At 37.8% G+C, this 21,079-nt stretch overlaps 1 protein-coding gene across 1 annotated transcript; it reads right to left on the reverse strand.

Annotated features, from left to right (window-relative positions):
• Positions 1-4,878: 4,878 nt before the first annotated feature.
• On the reverse strand, positions 4,879-21,079 carry LOC119782374 (GTPase IMAP family member 8-like). Its single transcript, XM_038283323.1, is given in 7 exon segments — positions 4,879-7,359; positions 7,362-7,442; positions 9,030-10,223; positions 11,868-12,449; positions 14,040-14,093; positions 17,862-17,922; positions 20,672-21,079. Coding segments are annotated over 6 exon segments (3,426 nt in total). The 5' UTR covers positions 17,881-17,922; positions 20,672-21,079; the 3' UTR covers positions 4,879-5,863.

The following is a 21,079-nucleotide window of genomic DNA, read 5'->3' on the forward strand; positions in this document are numbered from 1 at the left end:
AAAAAATCAAGTACTTTACAATAGAAGCAACTGAGAAGTCTGCATAGATACACAAAGTAGTTCAAAAAGTAAACTATAGAGAGCATTTTTATATTTTGGTTGTTTAATTAGGACCCAAATTCAGACCAAACCTGCATCGTTAATTGAGAAGTTTCAATAAAGAAGAAATACTGGTGTTATGGAAAAAGCAGGGAGTGATATGAGCATAAGGTATATCTGAAACAGGATAGTCGAGTGAAAAATAAAGAGAAACAGTAAACACACATAGCTGGTGGAAAGGAATGACAGGCCTGTATAGAGTGGGTGTGGGAAGATTGAATGAGCGTGCTGCCATGGTGGCTCTGGCTAAGGTGAAGAGTTTTATAAATATGATTGGAGGAAAAGAAGAACATAGAGAGAAAATGCTAATCATAACAACATTACAGAGGAATAAGCCTCTCTTTCTGCTGTCTTGAACTTTTATCCACAGGTTCAATTAAGAAGGAGTTCACTTTTTAAGAGTCTTATTTGATTCGAATCATAAACACATCCCTATAGTAGGGTGTTTTCCCCCAGGACTTAAAACAGCAATTATTCTTTATATGGTACAGCTGAAAAACTTTATTTTCTTAATTTTATTTATACTATATTGTAATTACGGCAGCAACGTCGAGGTAGTACCGCCAACAGGGTTTATTAGAAATACCAGCTGCTATTCCTGAGGCTACAACTCATGCCTCTTACAATACAACTGTTACAGGACTGCCTGCTCGAATACTAGCCTGGCTCAGAACTCTCTCTACTTTCGGTCCTGCTCTCTAAGTAAATCACACATATATATTTTACATTATTTATCCTATAGAAAGCTTAATTATGTATCGTATGGATACATAATTTTTATCAATGTTTGTTTATATTTAAAAATTGTGATAACTTATATACTAATAGGGGTTGACTTTAAGGATTTGGGCAAGTGGTAAAAATGGCTGGATTCCACTTTTTCTTCTGGGCTCAGACTGAATATTTAAACCAGATTAGTGACTCACATGCTTTTAATCGTCCTCTTTCAGAGTTGAAAGACTGAAAGTCCTATTAATTGCCTTTTTATGTATATTTATGTGGGTAAATATACATATATATATATATATATATATATATATATATATATATATATATATATATATATATATATATATATATATATATATATATATTAAGGATGCACAATATAATCGGCCCCCTACCGGTATCGGCCTTAAAACTGAATATCGGACATCGGCCCCCCCACCGATATTTAACCCGATATTTGATCAGCTTCTGAGTTTCTAAAAAAAAAAATACTACTTCTTCTTCTTCCTCAAAAACTTCTTTTTTGCAGACTTAAAAACCTCTAAAGACGAGGGAAAAAATATTGATACATTAAAATATCCCAATATCTTCATATGCTGATATATTGCCATTTAAAAACACCATATCAATCTCTTTTACTAATGAAATATTGCTATATGTCATCGTTATGCTACGAAATCCCCCGAAAATTCATGAAATGTTGCCATATTTTTATATGTTGATATATTGACGCGGTATCGATCTATTTTACTAAGAAAATCTCACAAGAATTTGCAAAATATCACGAGAGTTTGTAACAGAATGATGAAATTTCACGAGATTTTAAAAAGTAAAATAGATCGATACCGCGTTTTTAAAAATCAATTTGATATCAGCATATGAAAATATATTTGAGTATATTATTTTTCAAAGTGTCAGAAATGGATAACAAAACTGCTATTTTCAATGACTACTTATTTTTGTCCAGCTTATATCGGCATAGCGGATATCGGCCAAAATCCAAATATCGTGCATCCCTAATATATATATATATATATATATATATTAGGGATGCACGATGTACAAAATGTACATATTCACAAGATTTTCAAAAGTATTTGTGGTGCATACACCAATATTTCTCTTATTAATATATTACTAGAGGTCTTTGAAATCATTGCATTTATGTGTGGATTTTTTTATAAATCAAGCTATAAAATACAAATTTCATTTGTATTTGTTTGAATCATTATTTGCATGTCTGGATCTTATCCTGTGCTTATGTGGATCATATTGAATATTGAGACTCTTCTACCTTGATACAGAACTGTTTTAAATGTTGTATGTGTACTGCATCATAATTGAAGTATTTTGTAAGATTATAATGGAAATATGTTATATTAAGTACCATCATCAACTCAATAGTGTAATAGGATCTGTATGTCTATTTTGAATACTAAAATGAACGGGAGCCACTCATTTCATTTATACTGGAATGTGTTTTGTGACACATTTCTAAGCAGTTGTAAACAGAAGCTTCAAAAGAAACATGACATAAAAAATCAGGTTTATAATATCTGAAATGTCTGGCAGGAGAGACATGAGAGGAGAAATTCACAGCTGAGCATTTTCTCAGAAGTCAAAAAGATGTTTTTGATCCTTAAACCCTGAAAGTGGCCAGATTTAAAACATTAAAAACATCTCTGGGGAGCATCCACGAAACACACCTACAAGTGCTGACTCTTGAGCTCAGTATGTTTTGGGCCCTGCATACAGTGAGTGATACCGTTACCTCCAGATAACCATTCAGGCCTGTGGTCAACTCTCTGTGTTCATAGGGATGGAGTCAGTCAATTTATACTATTGTCCTTTGTTTCACCATGCTTTTGAACTTGTAACAAGAAATCCGGGACTTGCTCTTCTCACAGTCCAATGTTGTTTATGTTTACTTCGCCCAGCCAGTAGTACAACAGGGCTGCAAGAACCGGAAATTTAATTTATCGTGACAACTAGTCATAAGCCTTATATTATTATAATTGTATCTTATTCATTTTTTTTATTATACAGCAGATAAAAATCACAAGCATGAAAATCCAGGAGGCCCAGATAGAACTCAAAAACATTGTGTCAAGGTTAAATGGAGGTTTTTGAAGACACAAATTCAGCGGAGAGGAGACAGTTTCAGGGGCAAAAATCAAAAAGTCCCCTTTAGGAAGTTCAACATGTATCCTGAGAATGTACCAAAACCGTTCAGCAATCTCACAATGTTAGAGAAAGATGATACTGGGTCCGAGATGTAGAGTATTAAGTCGTCCATGTATAAGGTAAGCCAAGGTTCCCTCTGTTTTCTATAAATTTCCTTAAAGCTCTTTGAGGACTTACTGTAAGCATAATTGATAGTGGCTCAATAGCTAAATGGAAGAGGAGCGGCCTGAGAGGACAACCCTGCCGGGTACCCCTGGATAAAGAAAACAGCCTAGACCTTGTTCTGGTAGTGATTATACTTGCTTTGGGTGATGTATACAACAGATTATGTGAGTTTGGGCCCAAAGCTAGCCAATAGTGCAAATAGGTTGGGCCACTCGAATACCTTCTCCACATCGAGGGAGACCACAACCCCAGGGACTCCCCCGATGCAGGAGAGTTAAAAACCCAGATAAGCCTGTCTATATTAGAGAAAAAGTAACAACCCCTCATAAACCCAGTTTCATCCGAAGAGAGATTATGTCTGCCATGGCACTGCGCGCGACACCATGACCTGACAGCTAGGGCCTACCTGTTTGATTCGCGATTGTTTACTACTGGGGAAAATGACGACGCGCACTGATACGAACAGAGAGAAAATAGGACCAAGTGATAACGACGTGTGACTTTTTCCACTACAATGTTTTTGGGATGCAAAAATATCACTCTTTTGAACACATAATGTTTTGGGAAGAGAAATGTTTTATTTCGCTGGGTCTAGCAAACCTGCCGGACTACTTTCGGCTTGACCAAAGCTGGACGAGAACTCTGCTCACAGGATGCTGCCAGGGGTAAGTCAGTGTGATTGCATGACTCTGGTGATGGGGATGCCATACAGATTCATGTCAAAAATCCCGAACTATCCCTTTAAAGCTGAAATAGTGTTTTATCAAGGCATTTAATGCAGAGTACGCAGGCACAACACATAAATCATTAATTTGTTAGCACAATCATTTTCCTCTTCCTCTGGTTTTTTTTGCCATCTTATTCCATCCTCTCCATCCCTGTTGTATCTTGGGCACCCCACCTCGCCTCAAAAAAAAAATTTAAATAAAAAAGTCTGCCAGATGTTTATTTTGCAACACTTGTTTATTTTGCAAAGCAGCGCTCGTAGAACGCCCAAGCTTCCTCCAGCGTTTCAAATAAGTGGTTTTCTCCCTTAAATGTAACTTTAAGATGGACAGGAAAAAGAAGACAAACGACCCACCTCTTTTGAAGAGCTTCTTTAACATTGTTGAATGCTGACCTTTTCTTTGCAAAGCGATGCTGAGATCTGCATATATTATCAAGGTGGTTCCCTGATGCTTTACTTCTGCTTACGACTCGCGGGGATCTGTGAACAACTATCTATATCAGGGAGACTCCAGGAACTTCAGGGAGACTTGGGAGGTCTGGTTTGATCATGCTAGCATTGTCACCATAAACATTTTTTAAATCCACATAAGATTCAAACGTCTCTGCTCATAAATTACATCAAATTGATTCGCAGCACTTCAGAGCAATTTGTTCTCTGCTCACTGCTAGCGGAGGATTAGACACATGAAATGGGTCAGGTCAGAAAGTGACTGTTTTTTTGAAGATTTAAAAAAAACAAAAAAAAAAACTGATTATTTTCTGACTTCTATACCCTTTTTATATTATCCTAAAAAGCAGCAATTGGCTGAATACCTGATTTGTTTTTTCTCAGCTCAGAAACCAAGACATATACTAATTCCAGTTGTTCATCAGGTTGACCTAAATAAAGGATTTAGTTATCATTTAACAATATATTACTGCAAAAGGGTATGATATTTCAGGGAAAAGTGTTTGGAACATGCTTTTGTTCTGATGATTGCTAAGTTTAGCCTGTCTCCATTCTCATATACAGTCACTGGTAATAGGTTTTTTTGGAGACAATGCAGTGGGGAGCTTGCAGGGAAACCTGAAATTTTTGGGACTAGCAGTGATAAAGAACAATCCAGAAAATAAGTTTTAATTCATTTTTTTAGTTTTAATATGAGCATATGTTATGGATATAGTTGGACAGCAGGCATAAAATAGGGAGCAACCACCAAAAAACAACAAGTGATCTTTATACTGCAGAGTGGTTATGCCATGTCACCAGATGGAAATACCAAATGCTTTATGTCTTTCAGTTGTCACCACAGAAGAGTCTATCTGAATCATGCTATTTAGAAAGTTTTGGATACAAAGATACCTTCTGTGATTTTTTTCTTTCTTCTGTGTTCTCCACAGTCAGACAGGAATTGAGCTAAAATATGAAAATTGTAATTATGTAATCTGCCAAATGTGTTGTCTGTAAATTAAATCCAAATAAAGTTCTCCACTAAGGCAAACATCCTGAGATATACAGTTCAATGATGTCAGTAAGTCATATTCAAACAGATCAATATTCCAAAGAAACGGTAAGGTGAGTTTAGTTTTATTTATGCATTGATAAGTAATAAGTGATTGGAAAACAAATTCTGATTTCATGTAAAAATAAATATTGCCAAGTAACATCTTAAAAAAAAAAAAATCTAAACAGAAGAATCTATTTACATGGTAATATTGTTGGAGAAAGTTTTTTTTGTGATTTTAGATCTTATCACAGTTTATTAACACTTGCTAAAGACCAACGATGCAGTTATGAGCATTTTGACTCAACGGAATGAAGAAGAGGCAGAAATCTGCTGAACACTGTAACTTTTTTCCATGTTGTTTTTCTGCAGAACTTACAGCTCAGGTAAAACATGGAACGGATAGTACCTGCTGGTTCTTTTCTTGTTGCTCTAATGAGCAAGTTGAATCGGTATTAAGGTTTGGATGTGTCTCATGAAATGGAACAGGGTGACTTCGGATCTTCGTGATCCAGAAGCTTCTGAATCAACTCCTCTATTTCTCGCTCATGAAATTTCTGCAGGTTTTCAGTTTCCTGAGTATTTTTCCCTTTTTTTATTTGCTCTTCATGTCTTGTCAGCATTTCCTTGATTGTTCTGAGATGTTCTTTCTTTCTGGTGACACATTTCACCAAGTCAACGATTTGCCTGTGGTGCTTTGCTCTGCTTTCCTTCTCGGTGACCTCTTTCAGGGCCTTTAGCACATCATACTGGCTATCTTTTTCTTTAAGCTGTATTTCATGCCCTTGTTTTTGTGCTTCAAGTTCTCGACTGTATTTTTCTTTGAATTCATTGAATTCCTCAGCTTTCTTTCTGGCTTCTCCCTCGTATTTTTCTCTGAGTTTATCAATTTTCTTCTTATATTTCTCTTCCAGTTCATCTTTGTACTTTGCCTCCATCTGTTTTCTGATATCATTTTCTTGTTTTTGTTTATCATAATCTTGTTTCAGCTCCTCATACTTCTTTCTCAGTTCTCTCTCCTGCTCTTGTTTCTGTTCATCTTCTTTTTTGTGTTTCTCCTTTAACATTTTCACTTCTTTCTCCCAGGCCTCGTGTTTCTTTCGCATTGATTTATGTCTCTCCATCCCAACGGGTGATTTAGATTTTTTAATTTTTTTCTCCCATTCCTCGCTCTGAATTTTCAGTCTCCTTTCTTCTTCTTGTCTCCTTGCTTGTTCTTTCTTCTGATCTTCTTTAGCCTTTTGGAGGGTTTTCTCAATTTCCTTTATTTTTGTATCTTTTTCTTTCATTTCTTGTTCAGCTTTTATTTTTTGCTTCTCCATTTCATCTTTTTCTTTCTGATGACTTTTTATTAGTTCATCAATCTTTTTCTGCATCTCTTCTTCTTTTTCCTTCAGAATTTTCTTAATTTCTTTTCGTATCGCTGCTTCAGCCTCCTGCAGCATGTCATTGGTGAAGCAGCTGCCGCCATTATTCTTTACCATGTTGTCAATCTTGGTGATCAGTTCTGTGACCTGTGCACGGTTTTGTTGATTGTAATTATTAAAAACTAGATATCTTCCTCCACAGTCCTCAATTAGCCTCTTGAAGGACTCGTCACAATCCTTTTCAATGTATTCTTTAATAGATTTCTGATAATGTTCCAGTTTATCACCATGTGTAAAGAGGATGATAGTAAAGTCCTTAGATTTTTTCCCAAAGCCTTCCTTTAACAGTGTTAATGTCTTTTTCTCCTCTTCTGTTAACCTTCCAATCTGTAACACCAGCAGAAAGACATGTGGTCCTGGGGCAAGAAGACTCATACATTTCAACATCTCTTCCTGAACTTCATCGTAGGACAAAGTGTTGTCAAACAGGCCTGGAGTGTCGACCACAGCCACGGGACGGCCATCAACTTCACCCTGGGCTTTCTGACAACGCTTTGTGACTGAATGTTGGGCTGGCTTGGCTTCAAAATAGTCTCCTCCAAGTTTCCTGATAAGCTTTTTCCGCAGCCGGTCTTTCCAATCAGAACAATCCTGAGACATGCCGTGTTTAGCTTCTCCTCCTCATCTGTAATAGAAAAGGGTTACAGATAAGTTTACTTTGCATGTCTATTATAAGATCAGTTTGCTATTTGAATGGAATAAATAAATCTCTGTCCAACAGTATCCTACATTTGCTGTAAATAGTTAAATCCTCAGCAAATGTAAAAAGGTAATGCATGACAAAAAACACTCCAAACACTTTTATTTTGGAAAGTCTAAGGCACACCGGTGCGCTAATCATGGTGTCTAATCAGCATCTTGATATGGTACAACGGTGAGGTTTGATGGATCATCTCAGCAAAGGAGAAGTGCTCACTATCACAGTTTTAGATTGATTTGTGAACAATATTTCAATTCAATTAAGTTTATTTCTATAGGGCCAATTCACAACACGTCATCTCAAGGCACTTTCCAGCCGCCATCTGCTGAGGCGGACGGGTTCAAGGAGACAGAAGCAGACATAGAAAAAGCAACTGTTAAAGACGGGCCCATCAAGGAAACACACAGCCAGGCAGACAAACTCCGAGCCAGCTCCCATGTCAGAGGATAAAGAGAGCACATCCAGTTAGTCACAGTCAGAGAAACAGGACTACACTGAAAAACATCCATCCATCCATTTTCAAACACGCCCAATCCCAAGTGGGGTCGCGAGGGGTGCTATTTCAAGCTGTCAAAGGGCGAGAGGCGGGTACACCCTGCACAGGTCACCACTCCATCGCAGACACTGAAAAACAAGCCGATCTACAACATCTATAAATAAAGGTGTTGATGGCAGCAGCACAGCTGATATTTCTCTCAAGGATGGAGTCACAGCCAAACAGGAACAGATGAGGGAAATGGTTATATTATGAAAGTGGAAAAGGTTATAGAACTTTGAATACATCTAATAAAAAATGGGAGCAAAACCAATAGTGTTGCGTTTCTATTTGTGTTGTGTGTGTTAAACTACATTGTAGCCACTGCTGCCTTGAAGCACACTAAAGAAGGTAACCTGCTGTATACAGGAACCATCAGGTAGGCAATAAGTAGGGAATTTTCGAATTGTGCCCAACAGGCCCGCTGACAGGGGGTAACAAAGGGGTCAATTGTCCCAGGCCCTGGACAGAAGGGGGGCCCAAAATTTACATTTTGACCATTATAATACAGGAAGAATTAATTTTTCAGAAAATATTTGTGTGAAAAATACCTATTATTACAGTAACTAAATATATACATATATCTGCAGTCATCATCAGTTAAATCAAGATAATAAAAAAAAAGTACCTGTGCCAGTTACTGGATGTCCCAAGAAAGGCTCAGTGATCTGGCGATGCTGTTTAAAGAGTATCAGCTTGCCAAGAAATGAAACTTTAAAGGCATCATAAATTACTTTACCACTAAAATAGTTCACCCTTATGCATTTGGAGACCAACTCTAACCATATTTATGAAGTGAAGTGATCTAAGGTTGTTTGGAGTACAAAAATATATTACTGTAAATACTGTAATGGGGGTGGAATTAGATTTGGGTGGAATTGATATTGTTTTTTGCAAGTGCTCCAAAATCCAAATAAGACTGTGTTTTTATAACTATTGATCCATTATGTAGGTTAAAAGTCTTTAGTAGTACCTACCAATGAAATCCTTTGTTGGTGTCTGGTTTGAAAGCTGTCCTTTAAGTTTGATTATATTTTTCTCTTGTTTTATGACTTTATCCTTGTAGGTTTCAGCCAGGGTTTTTGATTTGTAGCTTTCCTGTCTCATTTTTTCCACATAATCTATCACAGTGGAAAACTCCTTCCTGTCCCGACTTTTAACAACAACAAATCTTCCTCCACATGTCTGGATGAGCTCCTGGACCGCTTCATCTCGCTCAACAAATGTAACCACTTCTTGCTGTTTAGGATCTAAATCTGTAGTGAACAGAATCATTGTGTTTTTATTGACCCTGAAGCTGAATGTGTCCTGGATGGTCTCTAACTCTCCCTTGTCTTCATCAGTGAGGGGACCCAATGGAACGACCAGGATGAAAGCATGGACACCCTCAGGTTCACAGAGGGAGATACACCTGAATGATTCCTCCATCACTTCCTGCTGAGCTTTTCCATACAATGCAGGCAGCTCCACCACAGAAACCCAGCGTCCCTGAACCTCTCCCTGGTTTCTAACACACTCTGATATCTTGGAGGCTGAACTAAGCTCTGTTTGGTCTAATATGCCCTTGATTGCTGATGTCTTCCCTGCTCCTTTTCTCCCACACACCACCAGGTTGACACAAGGCAGGGTCTGTTCCCATTTCAATATTTCTGTATCCTCAGTGATGGTAAGAAAACCTTTGTTTTTTTTCACAATATCTTCAATCTTCATCATTAATTTCTGGTGATCATTTTCGGTCAGGCTGTACTTTCTACCTTCACATTCTCTGATTAATGAATTTAAGGCAAAAGTGGTTTCATTCTCTTTCTCAGTTATGATGACCATTGAGTGTTTGAAGACATTCTCCCCAAACAAGCTCAGGGTGGCCTTCAGAAACCTGCTGTCCTTCTCTTTGAAGTCTGAAGGATTCACTAAGAGCAGCAGGACATTTGGTCCAGGAGGACAAAGACTAATGCAAGTTTCTAGTTCCTCTTTTGGGACTTTCTCAGAATTAAGTTCTGGAGTTTTCATCACAGACAACAACTTTCCATTCCAAACTCCATGATCATCTTGCCTAGCTAAAGAAAATGTTGGTGACTTTACATCTTTTTTCTCAATGATGAAGCTAGAGAGTCTTGTCTTGATTGATTGAGTCTTTCCTAAGAGCAAAATCCTGATATATGAGACTCGTCCTGTAAAATAAAACAAACATTGCAACAATGAAATTAGTGGAAACAGTCCATTCAGAAGTTATATTTTTGAAGATGGTAAAAAAGATGTACAGTTATATAATTATATAAAATATTCAATTGAGTTAAAATATGCAATTGTACAAAATCTCCCCGTTCAACATATGTTATAAATGGCATATATTCAGTATTATTTAGAAAAAAAAATTGTCATATTTTGTGGGATGTACAATTTTTTCTAGATAGCCCCTGCATGTGAGATACCCTCTAAAGCCAAAAGTATTCCCTTACATGCCTTGACTCACATATGAGGTTTAGTAACATCCCATTCCTCATCAATAGGGGATCATTTTGAAGTCGGGCCGCAATCTGCAGCTAGAACAGCTTCAATAATCAATCAGCTTTTCTATAAATGCTGTCCACAAGGCTCAGGAGGGATTTTACAGTAATTTATGACCATTCTTCATGAGTCAGATTTGTGAGGTCACACACTGATACAGGACAAGGAGGACCTGCTGTCAGCTCTAATTCATCCCACAGGTGCTTTATGGGGTTGAGATCAGGACAGTCAGGTTTATCCACACTAGACTTTGCTTTGCTCTCACAAAGTTGCTTTCTGGAACTAAGTGGAGAACATCAGCCTCAGTCTACAGTCCTTCCACTGGCTCCTCATATCTCAGAGAATAATATATAAAATACTTCTGTTAGTCTATAAATCACTGAATGGTTTGGCTCCAGAATTCATTGTAGACTTGTTTTCATTCTTGGATCTACTCTTTCAGCATCTCTAAGGTTCCTACAAATAATGGAGAGTGCTGATACCCATGAAAAATTGTTCGCTTTAATCTAATTTTTAAATTATGTATCTGATATTCTTATTTGGGTTATACACCAAAATAAGTACCTTTTTTTAAGGAATGCTTATTTCTTTTCATAAATGTAAGCTGTATGGCTTGCCACAGAAGACCTCTAAAAATGGATAAGGCAACTTTTAGTTTGGATGCTCCACTAATCTTGAATAAAGAAATAATAACAGAAATCTGTAACCTTTGGTTGCTATAAAACAAATTAAAACTGTATTTGTTAAGCGTGGTCTTTGACTTTGCCATCTAAACATTAGTAGTTAATATAAATTATTGTAACATTTAATTTTTATTCTTTTTAACTTGCCATCTTGGCTCTATGCCACTGCAGTGTACTTTCTTTCTTATGTACAGCACTTTGTCTCATTATTATATTATCTGAACACTAAGATGTGCTGTATAAACTTGCCCTTCCTTGCATTACCTTACCTAGCTGTACTTCATTTACTATCAGTTGGAAATAGTAAGGCCTTCTTTTGTAACATAGTATAAACTAGAAAAAAAAAACATTTAGGTGTATTTGTTCTTGGTAAAATAAGACCAAAGTACCTAATAAAACCATTTAATTTAAATTTTAGGAATAAGTAAACAATTGCAATATGAATACATGAATACATTGTGAAGTGCAGGGATGTCTTAAGAAAATTAACTCCAGGCTCTGATATCTTCATTGCGTCTGGTAATATTAAATAAATGAATATTCTGATCTTGTATAAATTGACTGATTCAACCAGCAAAAAAATGTAATAAAGTAATACAAGACAGGATTCTTTGCAAGACTTACCAGTTGTAGAAACCAAACTTGAATAATCTTCTTTCTGTTTGATGCTGGGATGGTTCACTTTTAAATGCTTTTCATTGTTCATCTCTAAAATGTCACCAATGGTGTTCAGCAAGCCATTGATGTTCTTGTAATCTAAAATATGTGAGTTCTTTTGGCATCTTCTGATCAGTTCCTCTAAGGGTTCATTTGTAATTGGTACCCTCTGTGTTAATTTCAGTTTTAGAACCAACGAATGATTGAATGACTGATCACTAAAGAGTTCAAGAATCCTGTAGAAACTCTTCTTTTTTTCCTCCATGAAGCTTTCCATCTGAACAACCAGTAAGAACAAGTGAGGCCCAGGATCAGAGAGCCTCACACAATGATCTATGTGTTCTTTAAGTCTTTCTTCGGGCATCTTCAGAAAAAGCAGATCTGGAGTGTTTATCAGAACTACTTTTGTCTTCTGGATAGTTGTAGTGTGTTTACAGGAGAAATTTGGGTTTTCCTCTGTTTTGAAGGCAACTGTCCCCATAATAATATTTGCGATTTCACACCTTGTTGACCAGCTCTCCCCCAGCAGAATAAGCCGAACTTCTGCCACTGAAAAGAAATCACATGAGAAGTTACCATAACTGATCAACTCAATCAAAATAAACTCAGTTGACCAAGTGTGATGGATCAGGAAATCTGGATTTGTGTAAAAGACAGAAACAGTGCCACAGTAAGTAGTATTAAGTTAATATGAAATGGCCGTTTTTTACATTTATTAAAAGCACTCTCTTCTCTGTTGTCCCATCTGTAGATCACTAAAATAAGATTGTTCCTGAGCAAAATCACATTCCTAGACTGAACTGTAATAATATATTTTCTAAATTACATTTTTGCAGCAGAAACTGAATTTCAGAAAGTAAAAATTGATACTAGTTAGAATAAAGTTTTATATATCTAGATTGTTAACACATTTTAAGTGGCTGTTTTGACATTTATCAACTTGGCTGAATATGTATCTATGATATCTAAAATACTTTTCTCCATAGTCAAAATAATACAAATGGAGACCAGTAACCATACAAATAGGGGGAGCAGAAATTAATTTCTAGACATACAAAATGTTTATTCTAGACTTGAAGATTGTCATTTTGTTTAAAATGGTTATTTTGACAAGGATAAAAAGTTTTTTTTTTTTTTTTTATCAGGAATACATATTCAGTAAAACAAATACATATCAAAATGTCTTGTCATGTTGTGACCATGATAACATTACTGAGTTATTTCTTAAATGGTAGTGGTTCAACGTATCTATTTAGGTGAAATCATCTGGCAGCAGGAGATGATGAAGAATAAAAATGTTCTAATAGATGGAACCTGTTCATCATGTAATGGGTTCTAACTTTGATTCTGTCTTTCATCACACAGTAAATAGTAAGTGGCTATTTGTGGACGCTTCAGATGTTATAGCGGTTATCAGTCCCATAGAAGGGCTTCAGATTTTGCCAGTAAAACTCAGTAGGTTGTTATTAATCTTAACCCTAACCCTAAAGTAATTCCTTTTCTCCCTATAGAATTAATTATTCTGTGTAAGTGTAATCTAAGAGTAATTTTAGTAAATCATCATGTGCTGTAAAAATAAAATGATATGCATGTTGCTCATATTAAACAAATCAAACATAAATAAATCTCATATCCTGTCAACTGAGTTTTAGAATCATCTCCCTAAAAATAAAGTCAAACGAACATGCAATATTTGTTTTTAAAACTTATGACCTAGTGATTTTTTTTTTAATGCACAAAAATACGACAACAATCTGACAACATCAGGACAACAATATGATTGGCTGTAAGGAGAGAGGAGACAGAGGACACTCTGAGTTTACTTAAAACATGCTACCAAACAGGTTAGCTGTGGGGAAAATGTTACTATGGTGACTGAAACAGAGGTTGAGTAAACTCTATATCTGAAATGGAAAAGACACAGTTTACCTGATTTTAGGTTTAGAAAACTTAAAGAGTTTACAGAAAACCTCCTTCATGAAACAGACCCCTGAAACACGTGAGCTAAGAGTGTCCAGAGAGATAAAGTGTATTTAATTTGTTGAAAACTTTGAATGAATTTGTTTATTGCCTCTCTGACATTTATAATTCATGCAAATATTTTGGAGTGAACACAATATGGAGTGTTTCTAAACTTACTTTTGGGAGGGAGAAGGCGCTTGCTGCTCCTCCGTCTCATTTGTGGTATTTTGTCTGGAACAGAAGGAATGAAAAACTAATTATTAACATATTTAAACTATCATTTGCTGATGTGATAGTTAGAAAAAAACTTCAAAGGTGGTTAATGTAAATCATCTGTACTTAAAATAGTCTGTGTGTCGTGAGTGGGGGCACTAGGGTTTAGATATTACAGGCTAACAATGGAACCAAACGACTCATTCATCGGTTTTCATTTGCATGTTTCCAAGCAATACAAGGCCTTGTCTCTATAAAGACTCAAACTCACTGCAGATCCAGACATTTGAATTGAGAAAGCTTCCTGGAGAGGTAGCGAAAGGTCTTCAAATCTTGGAAACCAAGTCCAGCGGATATTTTTTTGAACTTTTACGGAAAGAGGGGAGCAGACTGGGCTACTGTACCATACTGAGATGCACTGGCATTCACGCGGAACAGTATTGGCACATGTGTTAGAATTACACCAAAAAAAAAGGAGAATTACACAAGTCTATTAGGGAGTTCTTACTTCTCCTAAAGTGCCCAGAGCTGGCTGCACTCTTCTTTTTTTTTTCCTTTTTTAACAGTGTGTGGCGATATGGCAATAAAATAATTGTCTTGATGCCAAAATGAGCCCAACAGATTTTGGATGAAATAGCGGCTACCATTCATTCATCCTGTCCGCTGAACTGCTGCTAGTTTTACTCACATGCCTGGAAGATGTCTAGAGCTGCTACCACAGATGATCTAGCTCTAGAAATGGAATTGAACAATTCAGATTAGCTAGCCGAAATAGAAGGGGTAGAACGTAGCCGCCTGACTGTTACAACTCCAGTCATGCGTGCAGATGTCGTCATACACACTCCGCTTTGTTTTTAAAAAATATAAAAAATATACCCGCGGATGTGTGGGGGACAGTGATTCGCCTACATGTTATGCATGCTGGCGTACCATAAAGAATAAATTATAAACAGTTTAGTTTGGGTCTTCAAGTCCTTGCCCATAGGAAGACTTTACTTGGACATAACCTAACTGAATATCTTCAGAACGGCTCCAAATGACACTAAACTCATATGGGTGAGTAGAACCTGATGTATTAATATGAAATCAAGGGCCTAATGTAAAAAAAAAATGGCGTTACCCTTTAAGGACCTGGAACCAAGCACCTGTAGCTGTTTGTGAAATTGCACTTGTGCATGTAAAGTTTATCCACAGATAAAATGCTCAATAGTGGTTGTGGCTGTGAGGCCAGCGCCGGGAGACCCAAAGCCCCAGACGCCCAAAGGAACCCCAAGAGCGAAGGCGCTAAGGAGGGGCCAGCCCAGGAAATCCGACCCACACCAAGGGAGGAGGAGAGACAGCCCTGAGGAAGTCCCCCAGCCACCGCAACAAAGGAGCCTCAGGAGCCGCAAGGATGAGTCCCCGGGCTCCGCCGGCAGCCAGTCACCCCAAAGTGAATCTGGCCATGGGCCCCAGGTATCCAAGGCCCCAGGGGTGCCCCAATCTCGGGCTCCGGCTGGCCAAGCCCTACTGAGAAGCTGCCAGGAATAAGTCAGTACCGACCCGGGCATCCACCCCCAAACCCTGAGCTCCACCAGTGCACCGGCGAGCCCAGGCACCAGCCAGCGGAGAGAGAGCAGGGTGGGGGAAATTGGCTCCACACTTGACGGAGACTTGAGATGTGTTTGGGAGAGGGGGCAGTTCAGACCCCAACCTGGAAAAAAAATAAAACCCAGTCTCAATCATGCCTTCCCACCCTAGTGCCTCCGCTCACACCACACAGACTCTGTAAGCAGCAGTAATGAGACAACAAAACGAGGACACACATTCACACATAACACTCATATCCAACGATCCCAAGACCAAGGACCCCACGGCACCGGTAGTCGGTCCCGGGGTTATCGGATGATCCGATAAGTGAACCTAAAAATCGCCACCGCTACACCTACCCATCTGGTTCCTGCTTCGGGCCCAGCTCCCCATCCCGCACCCAGACCAGATCACCCCCAGCAAAAGCCACAGGATTTCCACAGGCCACCCAACCAGAGCTCCCCCACCCCCCCTAAATAATTCTCCCAGCCACTTCCTCCCCTCAATTTATTACACACCCCTCCCTCCATCCCCCTTTGGGGAGAGCAACACTTTTTATCAACAATGTTTGGATCACCAAACTTGTATATCTTGCTGACATTTTTGCTGAGCTGAATAAACTTAACAGTTCTAAGCAAGGTCGCAGCACACATGCCTTTCAGCTGTATGACAGGATGAAAGGCTTCATAAAAAATTAAAAAAATCAGAAAACGGAAGGAACGAGGGCATATTTTCCATGTTTACATCAATGGATGAGCTGGGAGATTCTTCTGAGCTCTCATGCCCTTTAACACATGTGATTCTTGAGCACTTGGAGGCACTCCATGGGCAATTTAGGAACTAATTTTTTGAGGCCGACTCCTGGCGCAGGGACAAGACATGAATACAGTTTCCATTCAGAGACAATGCAGCAGACGGCGAAGGACTGACCGTGACATGGATCAGGATCAGCTCATGGAACTGTCCACTGACAGCATCAGAAACTTATATGAAACTTATCCACTCACCCAGTTTTGGATATCTTGCCATAAAAACTTTCCACAACAAAACCACAGCAAAAGCCATGATGAGCCTGTTGCCCTTTGCTACAACATATTTTTGTGAAGGTGGATTTTCCTTAATCACCTACCTGAAAAACAAATACAGGTCAAGAATGCAGCCTGAGGCTGATGTGACTCTCTGCCTGACAACATCCATACATCCAAGGTTAGATAGGTTGTGTGCTACTCATCAGGGTCAGATATCTCACTAATGTGGGAGTATGTATTCCATCCATAGATGGTTTGAGGATTCACTGCCCATACTACATATATGTTTAAAATTAAAACATGAATCTGTCAGTTGTGTTAATAGTATAGCATTGCATGCAATATGACAGGTATGTTTATGCATGCCAGGGGCACTAAAAAGTATCACTAATTTTCATTTCCACATTTATGTTTTTAAAATGTCAATTTGAGTAGCTTTAATGCATGATTACATGCAATTCACAAACATTGTTGATCTTGGCAGGTATCAGTTTATTTTGTTTTTATATGTTTATAAATGGCCGTGGCATGGCCACCCTACTACTGTACCTCGCAATTTTAAAATAAAAACATGAATATATGAACTTGTGTATTATTTGAGTGTCTTGGTATTGAATGCCCAATAACAAGGTACATTTACACATTGCAATATAAGACTAGTTTAATATAACACAATTTTATAAAATATATGTAATTAGGGGTAATCAGTTTGGAGGTCCTCGGCCTTGAAAATGTTGAAGACCCCTGGTTTAGTAGTATTGATACAATGGCACAGCAGAAAGTAACATCTTATCAATGTAGAAGTACAGCAATGTAATAAAATGTTCTACAAGTCAGGAGTGGCTCCAGTCAAAGTTTGATTTATAGCCATAAAAGCACCTCATATCAATATAACCATAGTGTGGTGGAGACACTTGATTTGTTGTAATATCTAAAGGAACTTTTATTGTTCAGCAAAATGGTTGGAGACGTGTCTGACAGGAAGTTTTTTTGTAGCTTCAGTAGTATCCTTATAATGCAGGATATTTTTGAAAAAAAAATAGTGACATTTTTATCTATCATCTATTGTACAGTTACAGACAATCTAGATAGATGGGTATACAGGCAGACAGACTAACAGATTATTTCATGGGAATAACATTAATATCAAATACATTAATAACAATCATAGTTTATCTTGTGGACTCACCAGATAATCCTGTAGCCATGGTGTTAAATCAGCAGTTCACAGTTTTAGATTCAGAATTTACCTGAAATATACAGATGAAATAATGGAAATTCCAACAGTGAAAATATGGACCAAATCGTTCTGAAAATGATAATACAAACATTGAGACATTTATTGTTTTCTGTTAGACTATAATACTTTTTAAAAGTAGGAGTTTAAAATGCCACAATTGTGTCAAATAAACTGTAAATTTAGAAGAAACTGTTCAACATCTTAGCTCATCTTCCTTCTGCAGGTTCTACCTGTTTCAGAGGCTGGTTTGATTCAAATAATTAACACATCCCTCATGTGGGTTGTTTTACCCGAGGCCTTAAACAACAGTAAATTTCAAACCATTGTTGAAAAACAGAAGCTTGGACAAATTCATCCTGCAGAACTATAGGGCAATCTCACATCTCCCCTTCATCAGTAAAATTATGAAAAAGTTGTGTTTCAACAGTTAAATGCCTTCTGAACAATGACAGTTTCACGAAGCAGGTTTAACAAACTCAGATTTAAATGCCCAACTCTAAATTGATCTAGCCTAAGGTCGATTTCACAATGGCTGCTCTGAATTAGTTTAATCAACTCTAAGTTGCTCCACTCAGAGTTGAGCAGGTGTATAGCAAGTATGAAAAGCCATTATCCGCCCAGATCTGAAGAGTCACCACATGGAACAGGAAGTGCCTATTTCACTCCTCTGGAACTAGAGATTTTAATGAAGAAATGAAAAAGGAAAATGTGTTTAAAAGACAGAGAAATAGTGCTACATCTGCAAAGGAGGGGACCCAGGATCAACCCTTGGGGAACCCCACATATGATTTTTGTCATCTCTGATGTAAAGTTGCCTACTGATACAAAAAAGTCCCTGTACTTTAAGTAGGATTAAACCAGTTGAGAGCTGTACCAGAGAGGCCGACCCAGTTTTCCAGGCGCTCTAACAGGATGGAGTGATCTACAGTATTGAATGCTGCACTGAGGTCCAATAGTACCAGCACTGTGGTTCTTCCGCAGTCTGTATTTATATGGATGTCATTAAACACCTTGATAAGGGCGGTCTCTGTACTGTGGAGAGCACGGAAACCTGACTGGAACACGTCAAAGCGGCTGGTCATATCTAAGAAAGTGTTTAATTTTTGAAACACAGCTTTTTCAATAATCTTACTGATAGAGGGGAGGTTTGATATGGGCCTGTAGTTCTGGAGTAGTAGTTTGTCTTAATTGTTCTTTTTCAGCAGTGGTTTGATTTTTGCTGTTTTTAGGGACTGTGGGAAAAAACCTGACAGAAGAGACGTGTTTATTATCAGAGTCAAATCAGACGTTATGACAGGCAAAACTTTCTTTAAAAAAGCTGTGGGTAGAAGATCAAGTCAGCAGGAGGAGGAAATTAGCTGCTGAATGATTTCCTCTAAGCTTTTGTAGTTTATTTGGCTGAATTGGGACATTTGGTCAAGATCAATTCCAGTTGGAGACAAGCTAACAAAATGTACAATAAAGGAATGGTTTTAAACATACAAGGTTCCCATTCCAAAGTAAACACGTTCTGATCTACTATGAATTATGCATTAAACACAAATCTATTAAATCTTCATTGCTGCAAAAAAGCAAATAAAAGCATTATTCTTTCTACTTTGGCAGTTTTGGCTTTATTTCTGTGAATTTATCCCTCGGTTACCACTGCTTGGGGTCAATGAAGATTTAAATTCACAGGGTTTTGATTTAAAAAAAATTATAGGGGGAACCTGCATAGTTGCCTAGTAATACCATGGCAATCCAGACCTCAACCGAATGAATATGCTAACCAAAATGTTTTAAAGGAAACAGAGAAAAAGTTGTATTGACACTACAAGGAAACATTTAAATGATATTTAAATAGATAGAAACAAGAACTATGCAAGAGAAATATTCAATATCTATATAACTTTCCATTGGGCTCTTTATCTAAAAATAAACAGAAATGAATTAAATATTTTATTTGGATATAATTTAGGGATTATATGATTAGTATCACCTCTTGTGAGCTATATTTTTATGTATTTATAGTAGAATTTATTATTGCAACAATGTCTTTGTAGGTTTACCTAAAAAGTCCATCAGACAGCTGCAGCTGGTCCAAAACGCTGCTGCCCTTGTCCTCACTAGAGCTAAGAAATTAGATCAAATCAGCCCGGTTCTGAAGTCCTTATACTGGCTCCTTATAGCTCACAGAATGCACTTTAAATTCTTCTGTTGGTCTATAAATCACTGGATAGATCAGCAACATCATAAATAACAAATCTGTTATCAGTGGATCAACTTCCCAGACCACTCAAGTCTCCTAGTTCCAGCCTAGTCTGTCCACCCAGAACTAGAACCTAACATGGAGAAGCAACATTTAGTTCCTATGCTCCACTGACCTGGAACAAACTCCAAGAAGACTGGAAAAGAGCTTAAAACCTGAGTTTTTTTAGGTCAAAGTTAGAAACCCATTTGTTTAGAGCTGCCTTTGACTGTTGAAGTTAAACTGATAACTGAGGTATTATTATAAGGTTGTGGTCCAATTGTTTTATTTGTTTTACTACCTGATTTTATCATGTTTTAATCTTCATTTGATTTTACTCTGATTTTATTCAACATCTATATTACTGTCTATGTCATGTAAAGCACTTTAAGTTATCATTGTACTGAATTCGGCTTTACGAATGAACTTGCCTTGCTTTGCCTTGCAAAGGAGCTCGAGTGAAGCTTGGACACTAAAAGGGGCTAGGATGAAGCCAAGAGGCTGCAAAGCAATTCTATAATAATTTTGATACCATGAAAGGGCTCCTGGTGTACATCTTGAGTGAAGCTTGGAGATAAAAAAAGAAGCTCAGATGAGACCAAAAAGGCCTAAAAAAACAGATAGACTGGACAAGAGAAGTCTGGAGACCACAAAGGGGTTGTGGAGAACACTGGGGACACACAGATATGGAGCAGGCTTACGGAGGCCCTGTGAAGGCGATGCAGGCCTGGGCTGTGGTTAGGTTGCAAAGAGTAGATTTAGCCACTGTCATGAAGAATGATGACGATGTCTCTGGAACTTGGACTGGAAATGAGGAGATGCAGGCTGGGGATGTGTCAACGCATGGCTGGGTCAGCTGTCGTCATTTATGCTGGCATCTTCTCTGCATTAACAATATCCTGCTCTCAGGAAGGAGAGAAGAGGTTGAGCCATGAGGACC

This window comes from Cyprinodon tularosa, unplaced genomic scaffold (genome assembly GCF_016077235.1).
Source record: "Cyprinodon tularosa strain WSP-4 unplaced genomic scaffold, ASM1607723v1 ctg192, whole genome shotgun sequence".
NCBI lineage: Eukaryota > Metazoa > Chordata > Actinopteri > Cyprinodontiformes > Cyprinodontidae > Cyprinodon > Cyprinodon tularosa.